Genomic DNA, 24434 nt, shown 5'->3' with positions numbered 1-24434 from the left:
GAACCAACATTCATCCCTCAACCAACGCCACTAAAAATGGATTAACTGGTCATTTATCTCGTTTGCAGTTTGTGGGATCTTGCTTTTTGTAAACTGACTGCTGCATTTGGCTACACTTTGAATGTAATTGATTGATTGGCTGTGAAATGCTTTGGGATGTCCCATGGAAAGGCGCTATATACATGCAAGTTTTTTTTTTACTGTGTACAGTTCTGGTCACCATTTATGAAAAAGATATCCAGTTTTTGAAGATGGTGCAGTGAAGGGCAATTAAACATAGCTGGGATTAGGGACCTGGGTTATGAAGAAAGACCACAGAAGCTCAATGTTTACACTGGAGAAGAAAAGGCTCAAAGCGATCTTATTGAAATGTTAAATATTCTAGTGGTTGTAAACTGGATAATCATCAGTATGTTCCAAAGTGTAGCTACTGTTTTGAAAAGAAAGAAAGATTTGCATTTATATAGCGCCTTTCACAACCACCAGACGTCCCAAAGTGCTTTACAGCCAATGAAATACTTTTTGAAGTGTAGTCACTGCTGTAATGTTTTGCAGGCAAATATGGCAGCCAATATGCACACTGCAAAGTCCCACAAACAAGGAGAGAACTCTCATGTTTTTTTTTCAAAAAAGTGCCATGGGATCTTTACCTGATCAGGAACTTAAATTAACATCCGAAAGTACTCCAGGTGGCCGGACCAGCACCATGTACAAACTCAAAACTCACTTCCTGAGATTTGTGCTTTCTTTATTCTTCTGGTTGTGCCGCCCTTAAATCATGTTTGCAGTTGCCACACACTGTACTGATGGCTTCAGCAATCTATCGACCAGCACTCCCGGATCCGTCCCGTGTTAGCCTGTGGTTTATATTGCTGCTGTTTTATTATTCTTTCTCAATCTCGCCACTTTGCATTTACTCACATTAAATTACATCTGCCACTCGTCTTCCTAGCTTCCCAATCGATCCAGGTCTTTCTGTATTTGATCAGCTTTTTCTGTTGTTTGCAGTCCCTCCTGTTTGGTGGTATCTGCAAGCTTAGAGAATTTTAACCTTTTTTCATCTTTGTCATTTACATAAATAGCAACAGCCCTAGCACTGATCTCTGATTCCCCACCAGTTACCTCCCTCCCGCTCCATGTATAATCGCTCTTTGCTTCCTCTGCTTTAGCCAATTTTAAAATCCATTTTGGAAGCACTTCACCTTTGTTCTGCCTTCCAACCATCTGGATCAATCTTGTAATTTATTGTAAGAATGGGAAATAAATGGGTTATTTTACATTTTTGTACAACTAATCTGCTTTCATGTGGAATTCACATTTTTCTTTGTGCTGCCTGTTGTGTCAGTCCTGGAATCCCTGGGTGATGCAGGTGAGACGCTTCAAACCTGGTAGACTCTCTTTTAATGTTGGGCTTTAGACTAGCTGTTGGTCTCCTTCAGTTTCTCCCCATCGGCAGTAGGTTTAGGGTCTCTCTTGTAGCAATTACGTTTTATTCCTAAACATTTTTTGTTCCTTTTTATTATTTCAGGAACAACATGCCTTAGGATCTGCCCCTGGAGCTGGCAAGGTATGGGTCCTGATATTGCATGAATTGAGGTGAAACATGAACAGCATTAGATGTAGTGGTTATCTTAGAACTAAATGGCACCAGTGCTCTTGTAATCTACAGACTGATGTAAATAACAAAGCTAGTGGATAAAGTAATACTAGACGTGATCTGTACTTTACAACCTGCTACTAGATTGTGCTGATCTCTACACCTTGCATTTTGGCATGCTTACGGTTTTCTCCAAAGGAAGGTGCAGTTATGAGGGTAGAAATTACTATCGGCATGATTCTCATGAATCATTAAAATGTTTGGACAAAATTCCTTTCTGTGCTTTTTTTTATCGCAGACATTAACTTGTTTAAAATAGCACATGGAGCAATTTGGTAGGAACATGTTAATCATTTGAAAGAGAACTTGTCTAAATCCATGTTGGACTTGCACGGAGTTCAGTTTTGTGACTCATGCTATGCTGGTATAATGGCTGAATTCATTTGTACGCATCCAGTTTCTTTCTCATTTTTTTAGTCTCTGTATTTTCTTACTAAAATGGCATGTATGTTCTTTCCATAGGATGAATCCGACTCTAAAACCGCGTCACCGTGGAAGGTACGAGTTTCCTTTTCAAGGATCCTGTGCTATTTTACTTAAAAGCCACCTGGCTTGTACTATGCCTCCACCATTTTCCACAGGCCCTCGTCCATTATAATTCTATTAGATGGCATTCGTTCATTTTTAATTTTATCTTTTTTCCAAAAACAAATCCCCCCCCCCCCCCCCACCCCCCAGGTCACACAAAGGCATAGATTTAATTAATAGTGGCCGGGGCCACTGATTGACAGTGACGGAATAAAACAAATGGCTGTTTTTGTTACTTTTTTTTACCGGCCTTGTGATCAAATTCCATAATTTCATCCTTTTTTTTCCCCCCCTTGAAAGCTGTAAATTGGTAGTCTTGCTAATGGCTTACAATTAAGGGTTGCCATCAGTGTGGTCTGCAGGGCTTGAAATATTCTCTTCCCCACACCTGCTGCAGGCCTGTGTCAATCAGTCCATTCCTTTAGTCTACATTAATGTAATGGCAGATTAAGTAAAAGCGATGATGCTTCAGTTTGCAGCTAGACCACGTTTTCTGTTCACCTGTGTCTCCTCAGTAATCTAGCTTTATTATTAGCTTTGGATGAACTGCAAGGCAACGGTGGGGGTGAACTTCCGCAGGGATTCTCCTGTTCGTCCACCGTAACTTCGGCAGAAGAGCCGCGGACACCGGCGTAGAAACCCTGCGGCGATTCATTTCCCCCCCCCCCCCCGGTCTTTATGCGGCGATACAATCAGACCTGAGGCGTACCCATTTACTGCCTTTTGTGGTATTTGTTTACACCAGCCTATCTGCAAATCAACCTTTGCTGATGCAGCAATAGTTGCAAAGAGAACAAATCCCTTTCGTAAACCGGAATTGTAACTAAATTTTGTACAGCACAACATGTCCTCCTAAAATGTTTAGCAGTATTTCAGGAGTTTATCATTCTTACAGCTATGATTACAAACTGCTGTTAAATGTACTTTTTAAAAAACTGCAATTTCAATGACTGTTTGCTAATCAATCATTTATTTTTCTTCCATGCTTCTCCTGTGACAAGATCCTATTCACAAAAGCACATAATTCAATTTTAACAAATATATCCTTTTGTCCCTTAACACTGTCTCTTTCAATTTGGATGGTAATATGTGAGCTGCTCTACAATTTTGAAAAACATTTATTTTAAAAGCTACCACGTAGCGTGGTTGTGGCAAATAATATAGATGCATTTAAGGGGAAGCTAAATAAACACATGAGGGAGAAAGGAATAAAAGGTTATGCTGATGGGGTGAGGTGGGAGGAGGCTATGTGGAGCATGGACCAGTTGGGCCGAATGGCCTGTTTCTGTTTTGTACATTCTATGTAATTATCCTAACCCTTCTCGGCCACCCCCCAGAATTATTTTGCAATTTCTACGGTATTTAAACTAACAAGCATACAGTCAAAAGAAGTTTGTGACGTTGCTCGATTATATTTCGGAAGCCCTAGTCTTTTCTAATTTACTCAGAAGTTGAGGTGCTCCAATTTGTCCTCTTTCTGGATCTGGAAGGGGAAAAAAATAGACCGTGTTCCTGCTCCAGGTCACTACCTAGGGCCCCTCACTGGAAAGTGCACATGTGTGGATGTCTGGTGAGGGTGGGATCAGTTTTGGCTGTAATGCCCTCAATGGTCAGATAGCCTGCTGACAATCGCACATGAATAATGGCCACTTGGGCTGGTGTTTGTGGAATCATGTCCCAGCATAAGTGAACGCCATATGGAGAGGAGGGGATGAGTTAGCACTGCACAGTTGGGACTTGCAGTACTGTAAATTTAAACCTGCTTGATTGTGATTTTACCTCCAAGCCAAAACTGAGGAATACAGTGGAAAACTGTTCATTGTAACTTGACATTTGTGCACAAAACATTGAAATGCTTTTATTTGTGGATGAGCTCACAGGCTTCATTCTTTCCATCTAATCATTAAACTTATCTGTGTACCTTAACCTGGTGCTTGTCGATTCACCATTCATTCTTTCTGTGGTCTATGAAGGCTTTCTTAACTGTAAATATAGACACGTTAATGGTGTGGGGTGTGACCTGCATTTCTCATTCCGATCTTGGTCACACAGACCACCCAGAGGGGATTCTGAAAACAGTATGATTTGCTGTTGATGGTGAGCTCTTGCATGCTATGTTCTGTTATTTCTGAGTCGACATATTTCTAATTTTAACATTTCTCTTCACTAACTGATGGATCGTGACTGGTTTGGTTTTTCCACTGCTGTGATTCATGGTTGCGGTTTAGACTGTACGGCTGACGGTACAAACGGTGGCTAGCTTTAATGCCATCAAGGTAAGAGCTGCTTTCTGTCACTGCCTCTTCCACCTGTGTCTCACATGCAGTGATGGGCTCCTCACTGTGTTTCATGGCTGTGTTCCATTTGCTACAGTACCGTGTCATTTTACTGTCATTATGGTTATTTTTCACCTGTGGCCCAGTTACAGTACAGTGCAGTCCTCCCTTCCCCGCACTTCATGCTTCTGTGTTGCATAATAAACCTGTTAGGTGTTCTAGAAAGGCTTCCGAGTATGGGCCAATGGTTATTGCAATTGAGCTAACTTATTTTGACTAATAATTGTGAAATCATGTCTTAGCGTCATAAGTTAACCCTTTAAATATTGAATGTGCTTTTTGTGTGCATATGTATTTATTTATTTGAAATATTTATCTTGTAAAGTTATGCAGAAAAAGCTATAGTAAAGTAGAATTCTAGATATATAGAAAAGTCTTTGTTTGCAGTAGAGTGAAGTAAAATTTGTGACCTTGACCGTTTCATTGAAAATATAGCACCATTGTAGTGTTCAGCCTTGCTAACTCAGGGCAGTTTCAAAACAATACTTTAATAAGGACGAAAATGGTGAGAAGGAGGAGAATTGGGACAAGGATGACGCAAGTATGAGGACGATGACAAAGCTAAGGATTTAGATGAGGATGTTGTGGATACTAATGACATGGTTGAGGATGTGGAAGGAGATGATGTGACTAGGAACATAGCAACAAAACAGAGTGGGAGGATGATGATGGTGTAGAGGAAGAAAATGATGAGGAAGATGGCAACAAATATAATGGGAATAATGAAGAAGGACACTGTCAAAGGGGAGGAGAACCGCACCAAAGAGGACAACATGGTTGAGAACAAAGGGGGCAATAATAGATTTAAATGAGAAAGATTGCATAGGTAAGGTCAGCAACATAGAGAATCACAATGATGAGGACAGTGAACACGAGGACAACAGTGGTTGGCGTGATGAGGAGGACTAAGAGAGCTACCACCTATACCTGATGGAATGGGTGTAATATGCTGGACAAATCGTGCGGAGTCCTGCTAAGAGAGAGCATTGGGCCAGATCTCTCTCGTTAGTTATTGGACTGAGAAATTTTAACTAGGGTTAATGGTCCTGGGTCTTGTTAGCTACTTTGCTGGTATGTTACGCAATGCTCTGTATGCAATAAGTTATGATGGATGTATTGTTTCATTTTGAAACGTGCATTAATTATCACAAGCATATATAGACATCCCTTAAAGGTGAGATGTTAATGTGAAGTGGAAGATCTAGTAGACGTGAAATTTTAATAAACACACCAAACTGAACATCTCTGTGTAAACGGTGCCTGAAGTATCTGGTTAAAATCATGTCGGGTTAAAATCATGTCGGGTTAAAATCATGTCAGGTTAAGCTAGTGAAAGGATTAAATTTGCAGTGATGTGTATGTGTGGAATTGGTTGACTGTAATTTTTCCACTTTTGTCAGGAACTGAACGAACGCTGGAAGTCACTGCAACAACTGGCCGAGGAACGCAGCCAGGTCCTGGGTAGTGCACACGAGGTGCAGAGATTCCACAGGTGAGTAACTGTGCTAGATTGCAAGAATAAAGATCTATCTGCTGGGGCTCAGGCGGTTCCTTTGCATTGTCTTTCTTTACTCCCTTAATTGCAAATCTATGTACGTTTAGAAAACAACATTCATTTGGTAGGATTGACTTGGCTGGGAAATACAGGAAAATGATTTTGATAATGGTAGCTTTTAAAATGTTTACATACCCATTTGATTTTGTATCATGCAGAGATGCCGATGAAACCAAGGAATGGATTGAAGAGAAAAATCAAGCTCTGAACACTGATAATTATGGACATGACCTAGCAAGTGTCCAGGCTCTGCAGCGCAAACACGAGGGATTTGAGCGGGACCTTGCTGCTCTGGGAGATAAAGTGAGCTATGTTTCTTGTCTGTATAACATGTCAAAACAGTCTGTAATTCTTGCAGGAAATGGTTTAGTACTGCCGTTCCCAAAATAGCAAGCTTCTTATTTGGCAAAACACATTTAATGATTGCCTGAACCTCCAGGATGCATTTAAATGAGCCATTGATAACTGCGTTTACATTTTGAAGATGCCTGGCTATTGCGAGATTAAAAGCTTTCAAAATCACATGAATGAAATTATTACCTCACTTAAAGATCAAATAATCTCTACACCAGAATCTTGGTTATGAATAGAGGAAAGGATATTTTGTGGAATCCAAATACTACCCATTGGTGCAGTTTTGATTTCTAGGGCAATGACTTGCAAACATTTCTGTGTTGATGACCCCTCATATATTCCTGGGGACCACCCATCCAGACTTCAGAGAGACTGTCAGGTACCCAAAGGAAACAGCGCTGTCGCTGCAGAAAATGTTTATTTTTACATTTATATAACAACCAAGATAGTAAATCGGCAAATACGGAAATGGAATTCTCATGACACTGCTGAGGGTACAGGATAAAACCTGTCCCAGGTGGACAGAACTCGGATGGAAAACACCTCGGATGGGAAACCTATTGCCCCCTTGTGGTCACCTAGGGAAAGAAAATAAATGACTGATGCATTGAGAGATTATGCAAACTGTGGGATCAACAAGAGGGTACTCGAGGAAGTGCAGTATAGTAATAACAGCAACCACTTGCATTTATATAGCGCCTTTAACGTAGTAAAACGTCCCAGGGTGCTTCACAGGAGTGCTATCAAACAAAATTTGACACCGAGCCACACAAGATATTGGGCAGACGACCAAAAGCTTGGTCAAAGTGGTAGGTTTTAAGGAGCATCTTAAAGGAGGAAAGAGAGGCAAAGAGGTTTAGGGAGGGAATTCCAGAGCTTAGGGCCTTGGTAGCGATTAAAATCAGGGATGCTCAAGAGGCCAGAATTGGCGGAGTGTAGAGATCCCGGGGGAGATTAGAGATAGGGAGAGGCGAGGCCATGGAGTGATTTGAAAACCAGGATGACAGTTTTTAAATCGAGGCATTGCTTAACCGGGAACCAATGTAGTAGGTCAGTGAGTACAGAGGAGATGGGTGAGCGGGACTTGGTGCGAGTTAGAACACAGGCAGCAAAGTTTTGGATGACCTCAAGTTTACGGAAGGTAGAACTTGGCAGGCTGGCCAGGCGTGCTTTGGAATAATCAAGTCTAGAGGTAACAAAGACGTGGAGGAGGGTTTCAGCAGCAGATGAGCTGAGGCGGGGGCAGAATCTGGCGATGTTATGGAGGTGGAAATAGGCGGTCTTTGTGATGGCGCGGATATGTGGTCAGAATCTCATCTCGTGGTTCAGCGTCAGACTGTTGCCAGGGAGTGAGATGGAGTCTGTGACAAGGGAATGGAGTTTGTGGCAGTGACCGAAGATAATTGGGTACATTATCCCCACTGTTCCCCTGTGAAATCTTAACGATGCTAGTACTAAATTTATCTGTGCACATTTTTAATGCAGGCTAAATCATACAGGAGCATAAAATATAGCCCAATGTATTGCCTGTCAGCCCTAAACCTCCTGCTAATGTATTCATTACTGTGGGAACTGTAGCCTGATTGAGTTTTAATTGTTGAATGTAGGTGAATTCTCTGGGTGAAACTGCAAACCGGCTGATTCAGTCTCATCCCGAATCGGTTGAGGATGTCCAAGAAAAATGCACGGAATTGGATCAGGCCTGGAACGACCTGATGGAGCGCGCCAACCAGCGTAAAGGAAAATTGAATGACTCTCACGACCTACAACGTTTCCTGAGTGACTTCAGGTAAATTGGGCACTGTTGCCTTTCTCTGTAATGTGCAAGTTAAAGGCTTTATGTCACTAGTGGACAGACGCCTGAGTGAACTGCTGCAGGAGCCCCAAATGCAGTAGCCAAATTGCAGCATGCTTCAGACTTCCCTTTTCCAGGGTCTGGCAATTCCAGATTGGCTGCCAAGCCCATCCAAAATTCCAACTCTCATCAAAAACATTAGTGCTACTCTGGAATGTGGTTGTTCCTCTCTCTACCTGACGTTAGAGGAGGGATGGAAACCCAGAATGGTGAGTGAGTCTCTATGGAGCCACAATGTCAGCATTGTTTTATTTTACATGTAGAGATGGAGCGGGAGAAAAGATTAAATTACTACCCTCTTTCCCCCCCCCCCCCCCGGCCACACCCCACACCCCCAGACTTTCTTTCTCCCTTTTTGAACATTTAAGTTAGATTTCACACACAGTAACCCGCCTGCTTCTTGCGTTGAACAAGGTAGGCTAAACTTTTTTTCCTGCGTAGATTTAACATCCTGTAACAATATGCGTGTCTGCCTCGTGTTGAAATTTACCCCATAGACTTTTGTGGCAAATAATTTTAACTGGAGTGCATGTATCATGGGGTAAATTTTTGTCTTCAGCACTCCTAGTGCAGAGCTTTACGTGCCGATCGTGTATATTAGGAATTTGGGTGTGAGCCCTTTTTGATTTCTTGTCTATTCGTGGAGGGGCATCTATCCATGTTCCCGATCCCACACTTCTGGTGAGTAAAACTCTTTATCGGCATCACCTGAAGGTGGAAATCTACCCCTGGTTCATTGTGCTTTGACCTTCTATATTTTTTTAGAAACTTTACATTTTTGAAGCACCCTGAGCTGGAAGAGATGGGGAAATAATAAAGAAACAAATGCAAATGCTGGAAATCTGATCTTAAAGAAAGAATGAAAAGAGAATACGTGGGTTAACATTTTGGGTATAAAAGGAATCGGCACCGACCAAGTCAACCTGTCTTTACTCTCTTAAATGCAGATGGAAATGTTCTGTACTTCTAGTATTTTCTGTTTTTATTGAAAGATTAAAACTAGTGTTTCCCCACAGCTCTAGTGGCACAACTGGAACCCTCCAGCCACTGACCCAACAGGCAAGCATGGCAATTTACACTAACACTGCTACCACTGCTCCGAATCGGTCTTTGCAGATATCCACAGCCCATGTTCTCAGTAAAGCTTGCTCACTAGCTCATTACCTTGAATTCTATACCATGCAAAGCAAATCCTATGAATGTAACATGGGTTTACGTTTTTATCGTTCAGTTGGGTGTCTGACAGACGACATCGTGTTTGTGTCTAGACACAACTGAAAAATTTGCCACTAGGGTTTCTCTTTGCCCAGTATAGAATGCAAACTCCCTCCCGCTCTACAACAGTGACTACACTCCAAAACTACTTCATTGGCTGTAAAGCGCTTTGCGACATCCAGTGGTCGTGAAAGGTGCAATATAAATGCAAGTCTCTCTTTCTTTCTCTCTCCTTTCTCTCTCTCTCTCTGTGGAGGGACACAGCCCACCTTACTCAAGTCCACAGAGTGGGGGTACAGATCGTCAGAGCTGTGTCTTAGGAACCCCATAAAGTTGCTGCTGGTGTTTACCTAGCTTAACACTGCATAGATTACCAGAGCAGATCGCTGTTCAGTTTCCTGCTGCTTGTAAATATCTGAATTGCAAGCTTTAATATTCCCCATGAGGAAAGGACTGATGGAAAATAGTCACAGATGATCTACCCTTTTATTATTTTCACAGGGACCTTATGTCTTGGATAAATGGAATCCGAGGATTGGTGTCTTCAGAGGAACTGGCCAAGGATGTGACTGGGGCAGAGGCCCTGTTAGAGAGACACCAGGTAATGAAAAATTGAAATAGTGCCTTTTCCAAGTTGTGGTTTAAGATTATTGGGAATGTTTTTTATTGAGTATTCCTTGTGGGGGATTTATTTTGAGATCAACATCTGTCAGCACTGCCATAAATGCTACAACTGGTGATGTAACAAATTGTCTGTCGGGTTTTAACCAAGCTTTGGAAATGGCTACCCTGCTTCAGACACTGGTTCCAATTTAAAAATAGTGATCTTCACAGCCTTCCACGCATATCGTTTACATCAGTAATATACTCGCTGTTCTGTGTTCTTGTCTAAAATAGACATGCTAGAAACTAGATGAGCCGTTTCTGTTTTGCCAATGTGTCTGGAAACACTCCTGGCCTATCATGCCAACTTTATAGCCACCAACGTCGTGAGAGACTTGCCTCCAATTCTTGGTTCAATTTTTAATGATGGATGTGGGGAAATTTACCTTTTGCATCCATAAGTATTGACTTGTGGCCTGTAAGTCCAATGTTTTGTTAGATTTTAAGCTTTAGGATTTTAACAACAGATTTGCTTCCTTTTATTAGCGCAGTGGTTTTCAGACATCTCCTGTGGGGAAGACCTTCTGCAAATATCCTGGGGCCCTCTTGCCTAAATTCTAAAAGATGGTTCCAACTACTCCTGTTATCATTATAGGAAACATTGGGGTAGAAATTTGTCTTGGACAGTATCGGCCAAACAGAGCAAGCCAGCTATTTGCCTGAGAAATGAAAAATACTCGAGCAATTTGCAATATCAATGGTTTTTAATAACTGTTAAAAGTGACCATTTTCTGTCTCTACGAGTATCAACAATTTATAACTGTTATTTTTACTGACCATTGAGCGTTGCCTTATTTAAAAAGGGCAGTAGACAGAAGGCTGGAAACTATAGACCGGTTAGCCTAACATCTGTGGTAGGTAAAATTTTGGGGTCCATTATTAAGGAGACAGTAACAGGACATTTGGATAATCATAATTTAATAGGACAAAGTCAGCATGGTTTTATGAAGGGGAAGTCATGTTTGACAAATTTGCTGGAGTTCTTTGAGGAAGTAACATATAGGGTGGATAAAGGGGAACCAGTGGACGTAGTGTATTTAGACTTCCAAAAGGCATTTGACAAGGTGCCACACAGAAGATTATTGCTTAAGATAAAAAATCACGGGATTGGGGGTAATATTCTGGCATGGATAGAGGATTGGCTATCTAACAGAAGGCAGGAAGTTGGGATAAATGGTTCATTCTCAGACTGGCAATCAGTAACTAGTGGTGTTCCGCAGGGGTCAGTGCTGGGTCCCCAACTCTTTACAATCTATATTAACGATTTGGAGGAGGGGACCGAGTGTAACATATCAAAGTTTGCAGATGATACTAAGATGGGAGGGAAAGTAGTGAGTGAGGAGGACATAAAAAACCTGCAAGGGGACATAGACAGGCTAAGTAAGTGGGCAGAGATTTGGCAGATGGAATACAATACTGGAAAGTGTGAGGTTATGCACTTTGGCAGGAAAAATCGTAGAGCAAGTTATTATCTTAATGGCAAGAAACTGGAAAGTACTGAAGTACAAAGGGATCTGGGGGTCCTGGTGCACGAAACTCAAAAGGTTAGTATGCAGGTGCAGCAAGTGATTTAAGAAGGCCAATGGAATGTTGGCGTTCATTGCTAGGGGGATAGAATATAAAAATAGGGAGGTATTGCTTCAGTTGTACAAGGTATTGGTGAGACCGCACCTGGAATACTGCATACAGTTTTGGTGTCCATACTTAAGAAAGGACATACTTGCTCTCGAGTCAGTACAAAGAAGGTTCACTCGGTTAATCCCGGGGATGAGGGGATGGACATATGAGGAGAGGTTGAGTAGATTGGGACTCTACTCATTGGAGTTCAGAAGAATGAGAGGCGATCTATTGAAACATATAAGATTGTGAAGGGGTTGGATCAGGTGGATGCGGGGAGGATGTTCCCGATGATGGGTGAAACTAGAACTAGGGGGCATAGTCTTAGAATAAGGGGCTGCTCTTTCAAAACTGAGATGAGGAGGAACTACTTCACTCAGAGGGTGGTAGGTCCATGGAATATGCTGCCCCAAAAAGCTGTAGAAGCTACATCATTACATAAATTTAAAACAGAAATAGACAGTTTCCTAGAAGTAAAGGGAATTAAGGGTTACGGGGAGCGGGCAGGAATTTGGACATGAGTCTAGGTTCGGATCGGACATGGCCCTGTGGGTAGCGGAACGGGCCCAGGGGCCGTGTAGCCTGATCCTGCTCCTATTTCGTGTGTCTAATTCTGTTAGATTCAGGAGATGGTTCTGTGATAGTAGATTGGCGGTTAAGATCAGATCAGCCATGATCTTATTGAATGGCGGAGCAGGCTCGAGGGGCCGATTGGCCTACTCCTGCTCCTATTTCTTATATTCTTATGTTGCGTTTTTGACTTCTGCAATCTCCTCCCACAGAAGAAAGATGTCTGCAGGCATTGCTAATGTTTCTAGTTCTTTGTTCCTTCTTGGTATTTAAGAGGACATGTTTTATTGCTCCGTCCTGTCTGATGCTGGGAGCACATGCACCTCCTGTTCGTTCATTTTAATGGACGGAAAATCACTCACTAGTGGTGTGCGATTTCATGATGTACACTCCTGGTATGCAGCAGGAATGCTGAATCAGAAAATCTCTACTTTTAAAACAATAATTTTACATGGGTATTCTTTAAAGTAATGTTTATCCTTTTCCCTTAACTTTATTTTGTTTCCCCCCACCCCTCCCCACAGGAGCATCGTACTGAGATTGATGCCAGGGCTGGCACTTTCCAGGCATTTGAAGTGTTTGGGCATCAGCTGCTTTCTCGCGGGCACTACGCTTGCCCAGAGATAAGGGAGAAACTGGATATCCTGGAGCGTGAACGTGCAGATCTGGAGAAAGCCTGGATCCAGCGCAGAATGATGTTGGACCAATGTCTGGAGTTGCAGGTAATAAGAGACCACACCATGTTCTATACAAGTAGTTAAATTTACAGTTGACTTTATCGCACACTAAATCTAGGGTAGGGAGTTTGCTACTGGGGCTGGGATCCCTGTTGAAACTCCTACTAGTCATGTTAGCCCAGGCTGGAGAGGTGAACGTTTTGTGCCTGGTTCTGAATCTGCAAGAATCAAACATGTGAACTACTACTCAACTGCACTTGGACTAGATTGTACCACAATACTCCGATATTATTGAGTTGCAGCAGGTTAATCAGATGGTATCGGCAACCTAAGCGTGCCATTGCTGTCCTCCTTTAAGGTGTTATTGGCTTGTTTTGCTTTTAGCTGATGTGTTATAAGGAGCAATGCAGTGGGGCAGTCCTGATGAAGCAATAGTGAATGGAAAGTGGAATCTAAACTAGGGCTTGGAAATTTAACCGAGGAAAATTCAAATGTGGGAGGCTGTTCGGCCCATCTGGTTTATCCTTGCATGGAAACCTGCTGTTCACCATCTCCTTTCTTGAATGACTTCAGAATTTTTGCCTCCACACCCCTACTCGGAAGATCGTTCTGGGTATTGGTCACTCTTTGCATGAGAAAATGTTATCATCGAATGAGACACCCAGAAGGAGGCCATTCGGCCCATCGTGTCTGTGCCAGCTCTTTGAAAGAGCTCTCCAATTAGTCCCACTCCCCCCTGCTCTTTCCCCATAGCCCTGCAAATTTCTCCTTTTTCAAGCATGTATCCAATTCCCTTTTGAAAGTGACTATTGAATCTGCTTCCACCGCCCTTTCAGGCAGTGCATTCCAGATCACCATAACTCGCTGCATAAAAAAATTGTCTCCCATCTTTCTCCCTGTTTTTTTTTGTCAATTATTTTAAATCTGTGTCCTCAGGTTACCGACCCTCCTGTATTTCCTGATGTAGTCCTGAACTTAGCTTTTTATGAGTGTCTCCTTGTCCTGCAGTTGTGCAAAAGTGCTTGGGACTAACCTTTCCTATTCCACTTGGTGTAACAACATGGTTTTTCTAACCCTAATGTTACACCTAAACTTTGTGATCTTTCCACTGCTACCTTTAATCCTGTCACCAGATTGTGCAGGTAGGTTTTGTAAATGTTCCAAGGCGAGTGATGTGTTTGTAAAACCTGCTAGAAAGTCATTACAGAAAGTAGATACGTGGTGTTCTTGGAAACAACTTCTGACCTGCATCCTCGCAACAGCCAGTTTTACCCATTCCACTGAGAATTAAGATGATCAAAGCTCACTGTTCTAGTAAGGACTTGACAAAAACAATCGTAGGTTTATATCTCATGACTAGTTCTTGTGACGTTCCAGTATTTTGGGGTAAATTCACCAATTTCGCACTCCCTGCTGAGAAGGGAGCATGGGTCAGAGAATTGGTACCACAACATTGTAGCCCTATCTGTAACCCATGCTCCCTTCCAGTGCGACTCCCTGCTGGGAGTGTAGGAATGGGTGCATTTATACCTGTGGAGAAAGTTGCACTTCCTTCCAATTCTAACGTGAGATATTTTGTTTCTTTCGTAGCTGTTTAACCGTGACTGCGAACAAGCTGAGAACTGGATGGCGGCGCGCGAAGCATTCCTGGCCAGCGATGACAAGGGCGATTCCCTGGACAGTGTGGAGGCCCTCATCAAGAAACATGAAGATTTTGATAAAGCCATTACAGTCCAGGTAAGGTGATGAAAGAGATCTGTATGGTCATATTTATGCTAATATATATGTACAAATGTATGTTGAAATGTTTAAGTGTCCTAATCCAAATTGTACACTCTCTCGGGAGCCGCAAGCCTACATTTCGTTGTACTGCACTTGTGCACTAACGATGACAATAAAAGTTGATTTGATTTGAAAGAGATCTGTTATATAATAGTAATTTACCTAATTAATCTGCAAACACTTGGCCTAATATGTTCGATATTTATAGATGTAATACTTCCAACTCCTTCAGCTCTACCGCAGGTCACATAAGCCAGGAATATTAACTTTTTGGAATGGGTTGAGTTGTTGATGCATGGTAACAAATAAGAAACAGCTGTTCACGTGTTAACCATAATCTTCTGAGTCCGTGTGCGATTTGCACTGTTATGGATGTTCCTAGTTTATTTAGTGTCCTGAGGGAGATTTCTAATCGCAGATAAGATTCCAATGAGATTTCTTCCTGACCTGGAAGTAGCAAACCTCCCAAGATATCAATCTACAGGAAATTTTCTTATCCGGGACCGGTGTGGTGCCGGTTTATCAAAAAGTCCGGATTACAGAGAGGTATAGTAAAAGGTACGAGAGCCCTGTACACAGCAACAGATCCAGGCGTCCCTGTTGCACAGCAACAGGTGCAGGAGCCCCGGTTACACGGCCACAGATCCAGGAACGGCCACTAATATAAAGTAAAACTTACCTGAACCTACTCCTGAATTTTGCCGGTTAACAGAGATTTCCGGTTATTTAGGTACTAGTAAATCGAGAGTTTCCTGTAATACCACAGTCTACATTCACAGAAACCTCAACCATGGAACATTTTTTTGGAGAGTGAAGTCTCCAGTCAAAAGCTGAAGGTCTGCGACGCAGCCAGACTTGTGAGGAATTTAGCAGCAACTTTAGGCCCTTGGAAGCTTTAGATTGTTACAAATCCTGCACTTAGAAATGTAGAGCTTGACAATAGAAATTCAATTCAATTCAAATCGCTTTATTGGCATGACAAGGTACATCTTATGTTGCCAAAGCATCGCAAAACATTTATGGTTGAACACATAAATGCAGATCTATCCATACAGTGTATAAACAGATATATCCCTGAGTGTATATAAATATACATTCGTATAATTTGTATATACTCTTCTTAGATTTAATGGTTGTCCCTCTGTTTATGGCAAGCTGTAACATAGTGTGCTGCTAAGGTTACACAATTTCTCTGTTCCCCTAGTAGGTATGGGAGTTTTTGGTCGTCATTCAAATTTCTGAATTCAGGGCATGTTTTTGTGAATTTTGGGTAGAAATTCTCCCTTATGCCCTGATATTTTCCACAAGCTGTGAGGAAGTGCATCTCTGTCTCCACCACTCCCTGATTGCAGTGAGAGCATATCCTGTCCTCTCTTGGCAGCCGGGTCTGCCTGTGTCTGCCTTTTTCGATGGCCAGGCATTGTTCACTAAGTCTGTACATTGTCAAGGTTTTTCTCAGTTTGCTATCCTTTACCATGGTCAGGTATTCAGCCATGTTGTATTGTCTGTTTAGGGCCAAGTAGCAATTGAGTTTGTTTTGGGTTTTTGTTGTTTCTGCCCAATATGACAGAGATTTTTCCTTTTGCTTAGTGACAATTGTGTTGGGTCGAATTCTCTGTGTTACGATGTCACTGTCCTGGGGCTGGTTATTGTTAGTAGTGTTAGTAGTTACTTCACTGAGTCCCAGGACTAGTTGACTGAGGGTATTCTTCTTTATGATCCTCTCTTGGCATTTCAGGGCTTCGTAATGATAGCAGTGGGGGTTGCTCATTTTTAGGTGTTTCCAAAATTTGGTGGCTCTTTTTTGGATAGTAATTATTAATGGATATTGGCCTAGTTCTGCCCTGCATGCATTGTTTATGGTTTTCCTTTGAGTCCGGAGGATACTTTTACAGAATTCTGCATGTAGGATCTCAATTGGGTGTTTGTCCCATTTTGCAAATTCTTGTTGTGTTAGCGGTCCCCACACCTCACTGCCATAGAGTGCAATTGGTTCAATTACTGATTTAAAAATTTTGAGCCAAATGCTAATTGGGATTTCTATTTGGATTGATTTTTTAATGGCATAGAAAGCCCTTCTTGCTTTCTCTTTCAGTTCATTCACAGCCGGATGAAAGTTTCCCGTAGAACTGATTTTTAAGCCCAAGTATGTGTAGTTAGTGGTTTGTTCAATTTTAGCTGTTCCTAGTGTGAAATTTATTCTGGGTCCCTGATGTCTGGATCTTTGCTGGAACACAAGGACTTTGGTTTTTTGGGGGTTTATTGTCGGGGCCCAGGTCTGACAGAACGACTCTAGCAGATCCAGGTTCTGCTGTAGACCCTCCTTAGTTGGTGACAGCAGAACCAGGTCATCTGCATAGAGGAGGAATTTAACCTTGGATTCATATAGGGTGAGGCCGGGTGCTGTAGATTGTTCAAGTAGTTTTGCCAATTCATTTATGTAAATATTAGAGTGTCGGTGAGATGGGCGAGCCCTGCGTCACACCACGCCCCTGTGGGAAGTATTTTGTTTGTTTGTCTCCAATTTTAACTGCACATTTATTGTTTGTATACATTGATTTAATTACATCATATGTTTTTCCCCCTACACCACTTTCAATAAGTTTCAAGAATAGACCGTCATGCCAGATGGAATCGAAAGCCTTCTGGAAATCTATAAAGCAGGCAAAAATTTTGCTTTTGTTTTGATGAACATGTTTGTCAATTAGGGTCTGTAGGGTGAAGATATGATCTGATCTATAGTTTGGTAGGAATCCAATTTGGCTTTTACTCAAGACATTGTGCTCTTCAAGGAAGTTTATAAGTCTTTTGTTTATGATACTACAGAATACCTTCCCCAGGTTACTGTTTACACAGATGCCTCGATAGTTATTTGGGTCAACTTTGTCTCCACTTTTGTATATGGGCGTTATGAGTCCTTTGTTCCAGATATCAGGGAAGTAACCGACACTCAGAACCAAGTTGAAGAGTTTTAGGATAGCCAATTTCATTTTATCGTCCATGTGTTTAATCATCTCGCTTAGGATGCCGTCTGCACCGCAAGCTTTTCCTGGTCGCAGGTCCTTGAGTTTTTCAAATAGCTCTTTTTCAGTTATTATGGGATCTAGCGGGTTTTGGTTATCTTTTATGGCCAATTCGAGCTTTTCCAGTTTTTTGCATATTTGGTATTGCTCTGGGCTTAGTGTGTTTTTCTGGTATAATTTTTCAAAATGGTTTTCCCATGTGTCTCCGTTTTGAATGGCCAATTCGTCGTGTTGTTTTTTGTGTAATGTATTCCAGTTGTCCCAGAAACAATTGGAATCAATGGATTCCTCAATGGAGCTGAGTGTATTCTTAATATACTGCTCTTTCTTGGTTCTGCGTGTGTTTTTGTATTGTGTTAGTGCCTGACAATAAGTAAGGCACTCGGCCTATTGTGTCTCTGCTGGCTGTTAGCTAGAGCACTCCAAAACTAATCCCACTGCCCTGCATTTATTCTGCTTGGTACACAATATCCCAGGAGACAAAAGCGAAATACTGCGGATGCTGGCAATCTGAAATAAAAACCGAAAAATGCTGGTAACACTCAGGTCAGGCAGCATCTGTGGAGAGAGAGAAAGAGTTGACGTTTCAGGTTGTTGGCCTTTCATCAGATCTGAACGATGTATCAGTAGCCAACTTGCACTTGTATAACACCTTTTAACAGAGCGCATGTCCAAAGACGCTCCACAAGGAGGGGAAGAGACACCGAGCAGGAGTTGGGGAGAGGTGACCAGAAGTGTTTGGGGGGAAAAAAAGAACGATTAAAGAGGAAAGTGAAGAGAGATGAAGCAAGGCAGAGCGGTTTGGAAGAGAACTCCAGTGTGCAGCGGCATGATTGCTGAAGACTGAATAATTGGAAATTTTTGTGTGCATTAGAAAATTAGGGGGATTTTTGGGGGGGGGGGGGGGGGGGGCCTGTGTTGATGAAGTTTCTGGTTCTTCTAACCGGGTATCACTTCAGTGAACCCCCAGATTGAAAGATTATTTCTGCAGTGAGCAATTTCAGCCATTTTGATGGTGTGCAGAAACACACTACTGCATCACCACACTGCCACCCAGTGGCTAGAGTTAGATATTACAACACAGGACCGTTCAACCTTCTTGTCTTTCGGGATATTTAGATGTACAGTATAACACAGATCTTGCGGACTGCGAATAAAGTTTAAGCCAATTTTCCTGTTAATTTGGATATATTTCAAGCTGCAGATACCCGCAGATCTAGGTATAGTGGTGCAGGATTTATCCATCAATAAAGCAACTGCACTGAGACCAGCCTTTTCCAAATCTCCAGGCCCACAATAGTCAAATACAACAAACTAAGGAATAAGAAATGTAAGTAGAAATAGAACCAAGATGCCAGGCCAGATTGCCAGGGCTCGTGGGTTTAGTTTGGATCCGGATCCACTTGGCCTAGAAGGAAAAGAATTCTGGTTAATTACCAGAAAATACAAATTACAACCCATACTCTATGTATAAATCTAATTCTGTGAGTGACTCCACTATAAAATTAAAAGAAAGTGTCAAGTTGCCATTCTGTGATAACCCTACATATCCCAATCAATTATACAAAGCAGTTGTTAATCAAGAGATTTTCTGGGTGTGAAAGGTTCTGTCAGGAATTTGGTTTATTTTTTTTCTCTACTTTTCTTTTGACAGGAGGAGAAGATTGCAGCACTGCAAGCCTTTGCTGATCAACTGATTGGCTCTGAGCACTATGCAAAGGCCGATATTTCAAATCGTCGCAATGAGGTCTTGGACAGGTGAGTGTCTATCAGTGGCACCAAGTGATTGATTTAAGCAGATGGACTGTTTTGATCAAGGTAATCGAGGCATTCTTTAAAATTGGTTTCAGGATGAAGGAACTGAATTCACATCAGCAGCGATCTGGTCTCTAACCAAGGAAATTGGGCTCTTGCTGAAGTGGGTTCAGCAATTTGAATCTGTATTCTTCAATTTACTTGGCACTTTTCACTGTACGATCACAAATGGGCTTGTGACCCGACTAGATCCAGGAGAGGGAGAGTGCTTACGATTGAACAGCAGGGAAGCTGTATTGCTAAATCATAGGTAGGCTCAGAGTGCAGGAGCCACATACTGGGAACAAAAGTAGGTTCCTAATCGCAGCAGAGCCAAGCGGTGTCTCCCCTTGAAGGGAGGGGAGTGAGAGTCTGGTGGCGGAAACATGTATGGTGTTCGACACGGACAGCCACTTCACTCTCCAGCACTGTCAGTCTTGTGTGGTCCACCTCTGACACTGCACTAGCTTGGTTCCACTCCATGTCCCAACAAAATCAGAACATCTCTTGTAATGGTTTCTCCTCCCATCCCTCCGTGGTCACCAAGTGTGCTCTAAATCCCCATCCTTGACTCTCTTCCATGCTGCCCCTCTCTGACATTATTTATAGTTTCCTTGTGTATTATGATGATGCCCAGTTTTACCACCCTGCCACTGCTCTTGACTCCTCAACCACTTACTGTGCTGTCCAACTGTTCAGCTAATGTCAAGTCCCAGATAAAGAAGTTCCTTCAAATTAACACCAGCATGACTGAAACCGTCCTGTTGGGCCACTGCCATAACCTTCACACCTTAGCCCCCAGTTCCATACCTCTACTAGGTGGCTCGCCCAGTGGTGCACAACCTCAGCATTCTGTTTGACACTGAGTCCTGCTTCAAACTGCACATCCTGGGTACCACCAGGGTAGCATTGCTGGTAAAGGAGGGGATTAATGCAATGGAAAGGAAGGATATTAACTCGGATGAAACGGAATCTGTATGGGTAGAAATGAGAAATGAGAAATAGCAAGGGGAGGAAAACGTTAGTGGGTGTGATATATAGGCCTCCAAATAGTAATATGGAGGTGAGGGAAGGCATAAAAAGGGAAATTAGAGAAGCGTGCGATAAGAGCACAGCTGTCATCATGGGTGACTTTAATTTACATATTGATTGGACTACCCAAATTAGTAAAAATTCTGAGGAGGAGGAATTCCTGGAATGTTTTCGGGACGGTTATCTGGACCAATATGTCGAGGAGCCGACTCGAGATCAGGCCATTTTAGACTGGGTATTGTGCAATGAGAAGGGACTTATCAGCAATCTTCTTGTACGAGGCCCCTTGGGTCAGAGCGATCATAATATGATCGAGCTCTCAGTCGAGATGGAGAGTGAGGAAATTGAATCAGAGACTAAGGTCCAGAACTTAAATAAAGGGAATTACGAGGGTATGAGACGGGAATTGGGTAAGATTGATTGGGTGGTGTTTCTGGGGGGATTGACAGTGGATAGACAATGGCAAGCATTCAAAGATAGAATGGAAGAATTCCAGAACATGTTTATACCGGTTTGGCATAAAAATAAACCTAAAAAGGTGACTCAACCGTGGATAACGAGGGAAATTAGGGACAGCATAAAATCAAAAAAAAGGGCATATCAACTGGCAAAAAAAAGCACCAGACCGGAAGATTGGGGGCAGTACAGGATACAGCAAAAGAGGACAAAGGGATTAATCAGGAAGGGGAAAATAGAATACGAAAGTAAACTTGCAGCAAACATAAAGACAGACTGCAAAAGCTTTTATCGGTATATCAGGAGGAAAAGACTGGTAAAATCCCAAGTCGGTCCCTTGCAGTCTGATTCGGGAGAATATATAATGGAGAATAAGGAAATGGCAGACCAATTAAACTCATACTTTGGTTCTGTATTCACAAAGGAGGACACAAATAACCTCCCAGGAATATCGGCAAACATAGGGACTAATGAGAGGGAGGAGCTGACAGAAATTAGTATCTCTAGGGATATGGTGTTGGGTAAGTTGAGGGGACTGAAGGCCGACAAATCCCCAGGGCCTGATAAACTACATCCTAGGGTACTTAAGGAGGTTGCCCTGGAGATAGCAGATGCTCTAAGGATCATCTTCCGGAACTCCATTGACTCGGGAACAGTACCCGTGGATTGGAGGGTAGCTAATGTTACCCCAATATTTAAAAAGGGGGGTAGAGAGAAAGCAGGGAATTATAGACCAGTAAGCCTTACATCGGTTGTGGGCAAAATGCTAGAGTCCATTATTAAGGATAAAATAGCGGAGCACTTGACAAATGGGGAAAGGATCGGACAGAGTCAACATGGATTTACAAAGGGTAAATCGTGTTTGACTAATCTGCTGGAATTTTTTGAGGAGGTAACTGGTAGAATAGATGGGGGAGAGCCAGTGGATGTGGTGTACCTTGACTTCCAGAAAGCCTTCGATAAGGTTCCACACAAAAGATTATCATGCAAAATTAAGGCTCGTGGGATTGGGGGCAAAGTATTAACGTGGATAGAGAACTGGCTGGCGGATAGAAAACAGAGAGTTGGAATAAACGGCTCGTTTTCGGAGTGGCAGGCAGTGACCAGCGGGGTGCCGCAAGGATCTGTCCTGGGACCCCAGCTGTTCACAATATATATAAATGATCTGGATCAGGGAATTGGATGCAATATTTCCAAATTCGCTGACGACACTAAACTAGGAGGAGGGGTGGGCTCTGATGAGGATGTCAGGAGGCTACAGTGTGATTTGGACAGGTTGGGGGAATGGGCGGATACGTGGCAGATGCACTATAATGTGGATAAATGCGAGGTTATCCACTTTGGGGGTAAAAACAGGAGGGTAGATTATTATCTAAATGGCAATAGATTGGGAGATGGGGAAGTGCAGAGGGACCTGGGTGTTCTTGTGCACCAGTCACTGAAGGAGAGCATGCAGGTGCAACAGGCGATTAAGAAGGCAAATGGTATGTTGGCCTTCATATCAAGGGGGTTCGAGTATAGGAATAGGGATACCTTACTACAGCTGTACAAGGTGCTGGTGAGACCGCATCTGGAGTATTGTGTACAGTTTTGGTCGCCCCATCTGCGGAAGGATGTTCTTGCCATGGAAAGAGTGCAACGGCGATTCACCAGGCTGATACCTGGAATGGCGGGAATGACCTACGAAGAGAGATTAAATAGTTTGGGCTTGTACTCACTGGAGTTTAGAAGATTGAGAGGGGATCTCATCGAAACATATAAAATTATGGCAGGCCTGGACAGGCTGAATTCAGAGAGAATGTTTCCAATGGCCGGGGAGCACAGAACCAGGGGCCACAGTCTAAAAATAGCGGGCAAATCATTTAAAACAGAGATGAGGAAGAATTTCTTCACTCAAAGAGTGGTGAGCCTGTGGAATTCCCTGCCACAGAGGGCTGTGAAGGCTAATTCAATAAATATTTTCAAGAGAGAATTGGATATATTTCTGAAGGCTAAGGGGATTAAGGGTTACGGAGAAAAGGCGGGGACGGGGTACTGAACTGGTAAGATCAGCTATGATCTCAGACGAAGATCAGCCATGATCTCATTGAATGGCGGAGCAGGCTCGAAGGGCCGAATGGCCTACTCCTGTTCCTATCTCTATGTATCTATGTAAGAACACCTCTTTACACCTCCACAGCATCACCTGTCGGAAATTTCTATTAAGGCCTTTGTTACCTCCAGACTCTCTCCTCCAATGCTCTTGCTAGCCTCCTGACTACTGCTGTTCATAAATTGCAACTCATCCAAAACTGCACTAAATCCTAATACCTTGTCCTCACCAACTTTAATTGGTTCCCTAACACCAACTCATTGACTTAAATCCTTAACCCCAACTACACGTCCCTCCATGGCCTTGCTCTTCCCCCAACCCTTCAATCCTATGTTCCTGCATGTGCCCTCCTGACTCTGGCCTGCTTTGCATCAACACCCCTTCCTGCCCCCTTCCCCCACCTTCAACTGTCTTAGCCCCACACTCTGGAAAGCTGTCCCTAAAATCTCTCCTCCATGCTATCTTCTTTCCCCTCCTTCAAAAGCTTCCTCAATGCCTACCTTTTTGATTGTGCCTTAGGTCATCATCCGTAACCCCCCCTCCCAGCATTGTTTGCTTATTCTCATCTCTGTGAAATACGAGGGTTGTGTTTTTTCCATTAAAAGTACCACAAATGTGCTGCCTGTTGTGTGCATCTGCGTGGTCCTTTTTATGTGGTTTGTTTCTCACTGTTAAAATGTCATGGTAGGTGGCGCCGCCTGAAAGCTCAGATGATCGAGAAGAGATCAAAACTCGGAGAATCACAGACCCTCCAGCAGTTTAGCCGGGATGTAGATGAAATTGAGGCCTGGATCAGTGAGAAGCTGCAGACTGCGACTGATGAATCTTACAAAGATCCCACAAACATTCAGGTAATTAAGTTTAAAGCGTGTTTATTCCGCCCTCTTTCTCTTCCCCCATCCCTAACCCTGGGTCTTGCTGTTCACTATACCCTGCTACCTGGACAGGCTACCTGTTCCAAGGCCTCTGGTAATGCTGCACCAAAAGTGGCTGCCAGGAAATGCGCAAGAACTGCCTGGAGTGCTCCTCGCTCCACTTTTGCTCCTTTTTATAAAGAACTCCTCCTGCTACTCTCTGTGGGAAGGTGTCTGGTCTCTGCCTGATGCCTCCTCATGTCATCACCGTTCAGGTTGAGAGCTCTCTGAGCACCAACCTCTGACCTACCCCTCGGAGGTAAATCTTTTGAACAGAAGACATTAAGGCTGATACTTGTTACATGAACAGAAAT

At 42.8% G+C, this 24434-nt stretch overlaps 1 protein-coding gene across 14 annotated transcripts in view; it reads left to right on the top strand.

Moving 5' to 3' along the window:
- Nucleotides 1-24434, top strand: part of sptan1 (spectrin alpha, non-erythrocytic 1) — a 118224-nt gene that overhangs the window by 58652 nt on the left and 35138 nt on the right. For 8 of the 14 annotated variants that reach the window (XM_085965284.1, XM_085965293.1, XM_085965285.1 and 5 more), the window contains 12 exons: nt 1346-1369; nt 1529-1567; nt 2120-2155; nt 4414-4461; nt 5922-6013; nt 6235-6379; nt 8038-8219; nt 10002-10101; nt 12875-13072; nt 14618-14764; nt 19487-19590; nt 23895-24057. In XM_085965284.1, coding sequence (XP_085821410.1) covers nt 1346-1369; nt 1529-1567; nt 2120-2155; nt 4414-4461; nt 5922-6013; nt 6235-6379; nt 8038-8219; nt 10002-10101; nt 12875-13072; nt 14618-14764; nt 19487-19590; nt 23895-24057 — 1278 coding nt within the window. The remainder of the gene's footprint in view (nt 1-1345; nt 1370-1528; nt 1568-2119; nt 2156-4413; nt 4462-5921; nt 6014-6234; nt 6380-8037; nt 8220-10001; nt 10102-12874; nt 13073-14617; nt 14765-19486; nt 19591-23894; nt 24058-24434) is intronic. The other 6 variants (XM_085965289.1, XM_085965283.1, XM_085965291.1 and 3 more) reach the window with 2 other exon arrangements.

Source organism: Somniosus microcephalus, chromosome 23 (assembly GCF_052327205.1).
Source record: "Somniosus microcephalus isolate GS21.2 chromosome 23, FLI_Smic_1.0, whole genome shotgun sequence".
NCBI lineage: Eukaryota > Metazoa > Chordata > Chondrichthyes > Squaliformes > Somniosidae > Somniosus > Somniosus microcephalus.
This window is presented reverse-complemented; position numbering and strand designations above follow the sequence as displayed.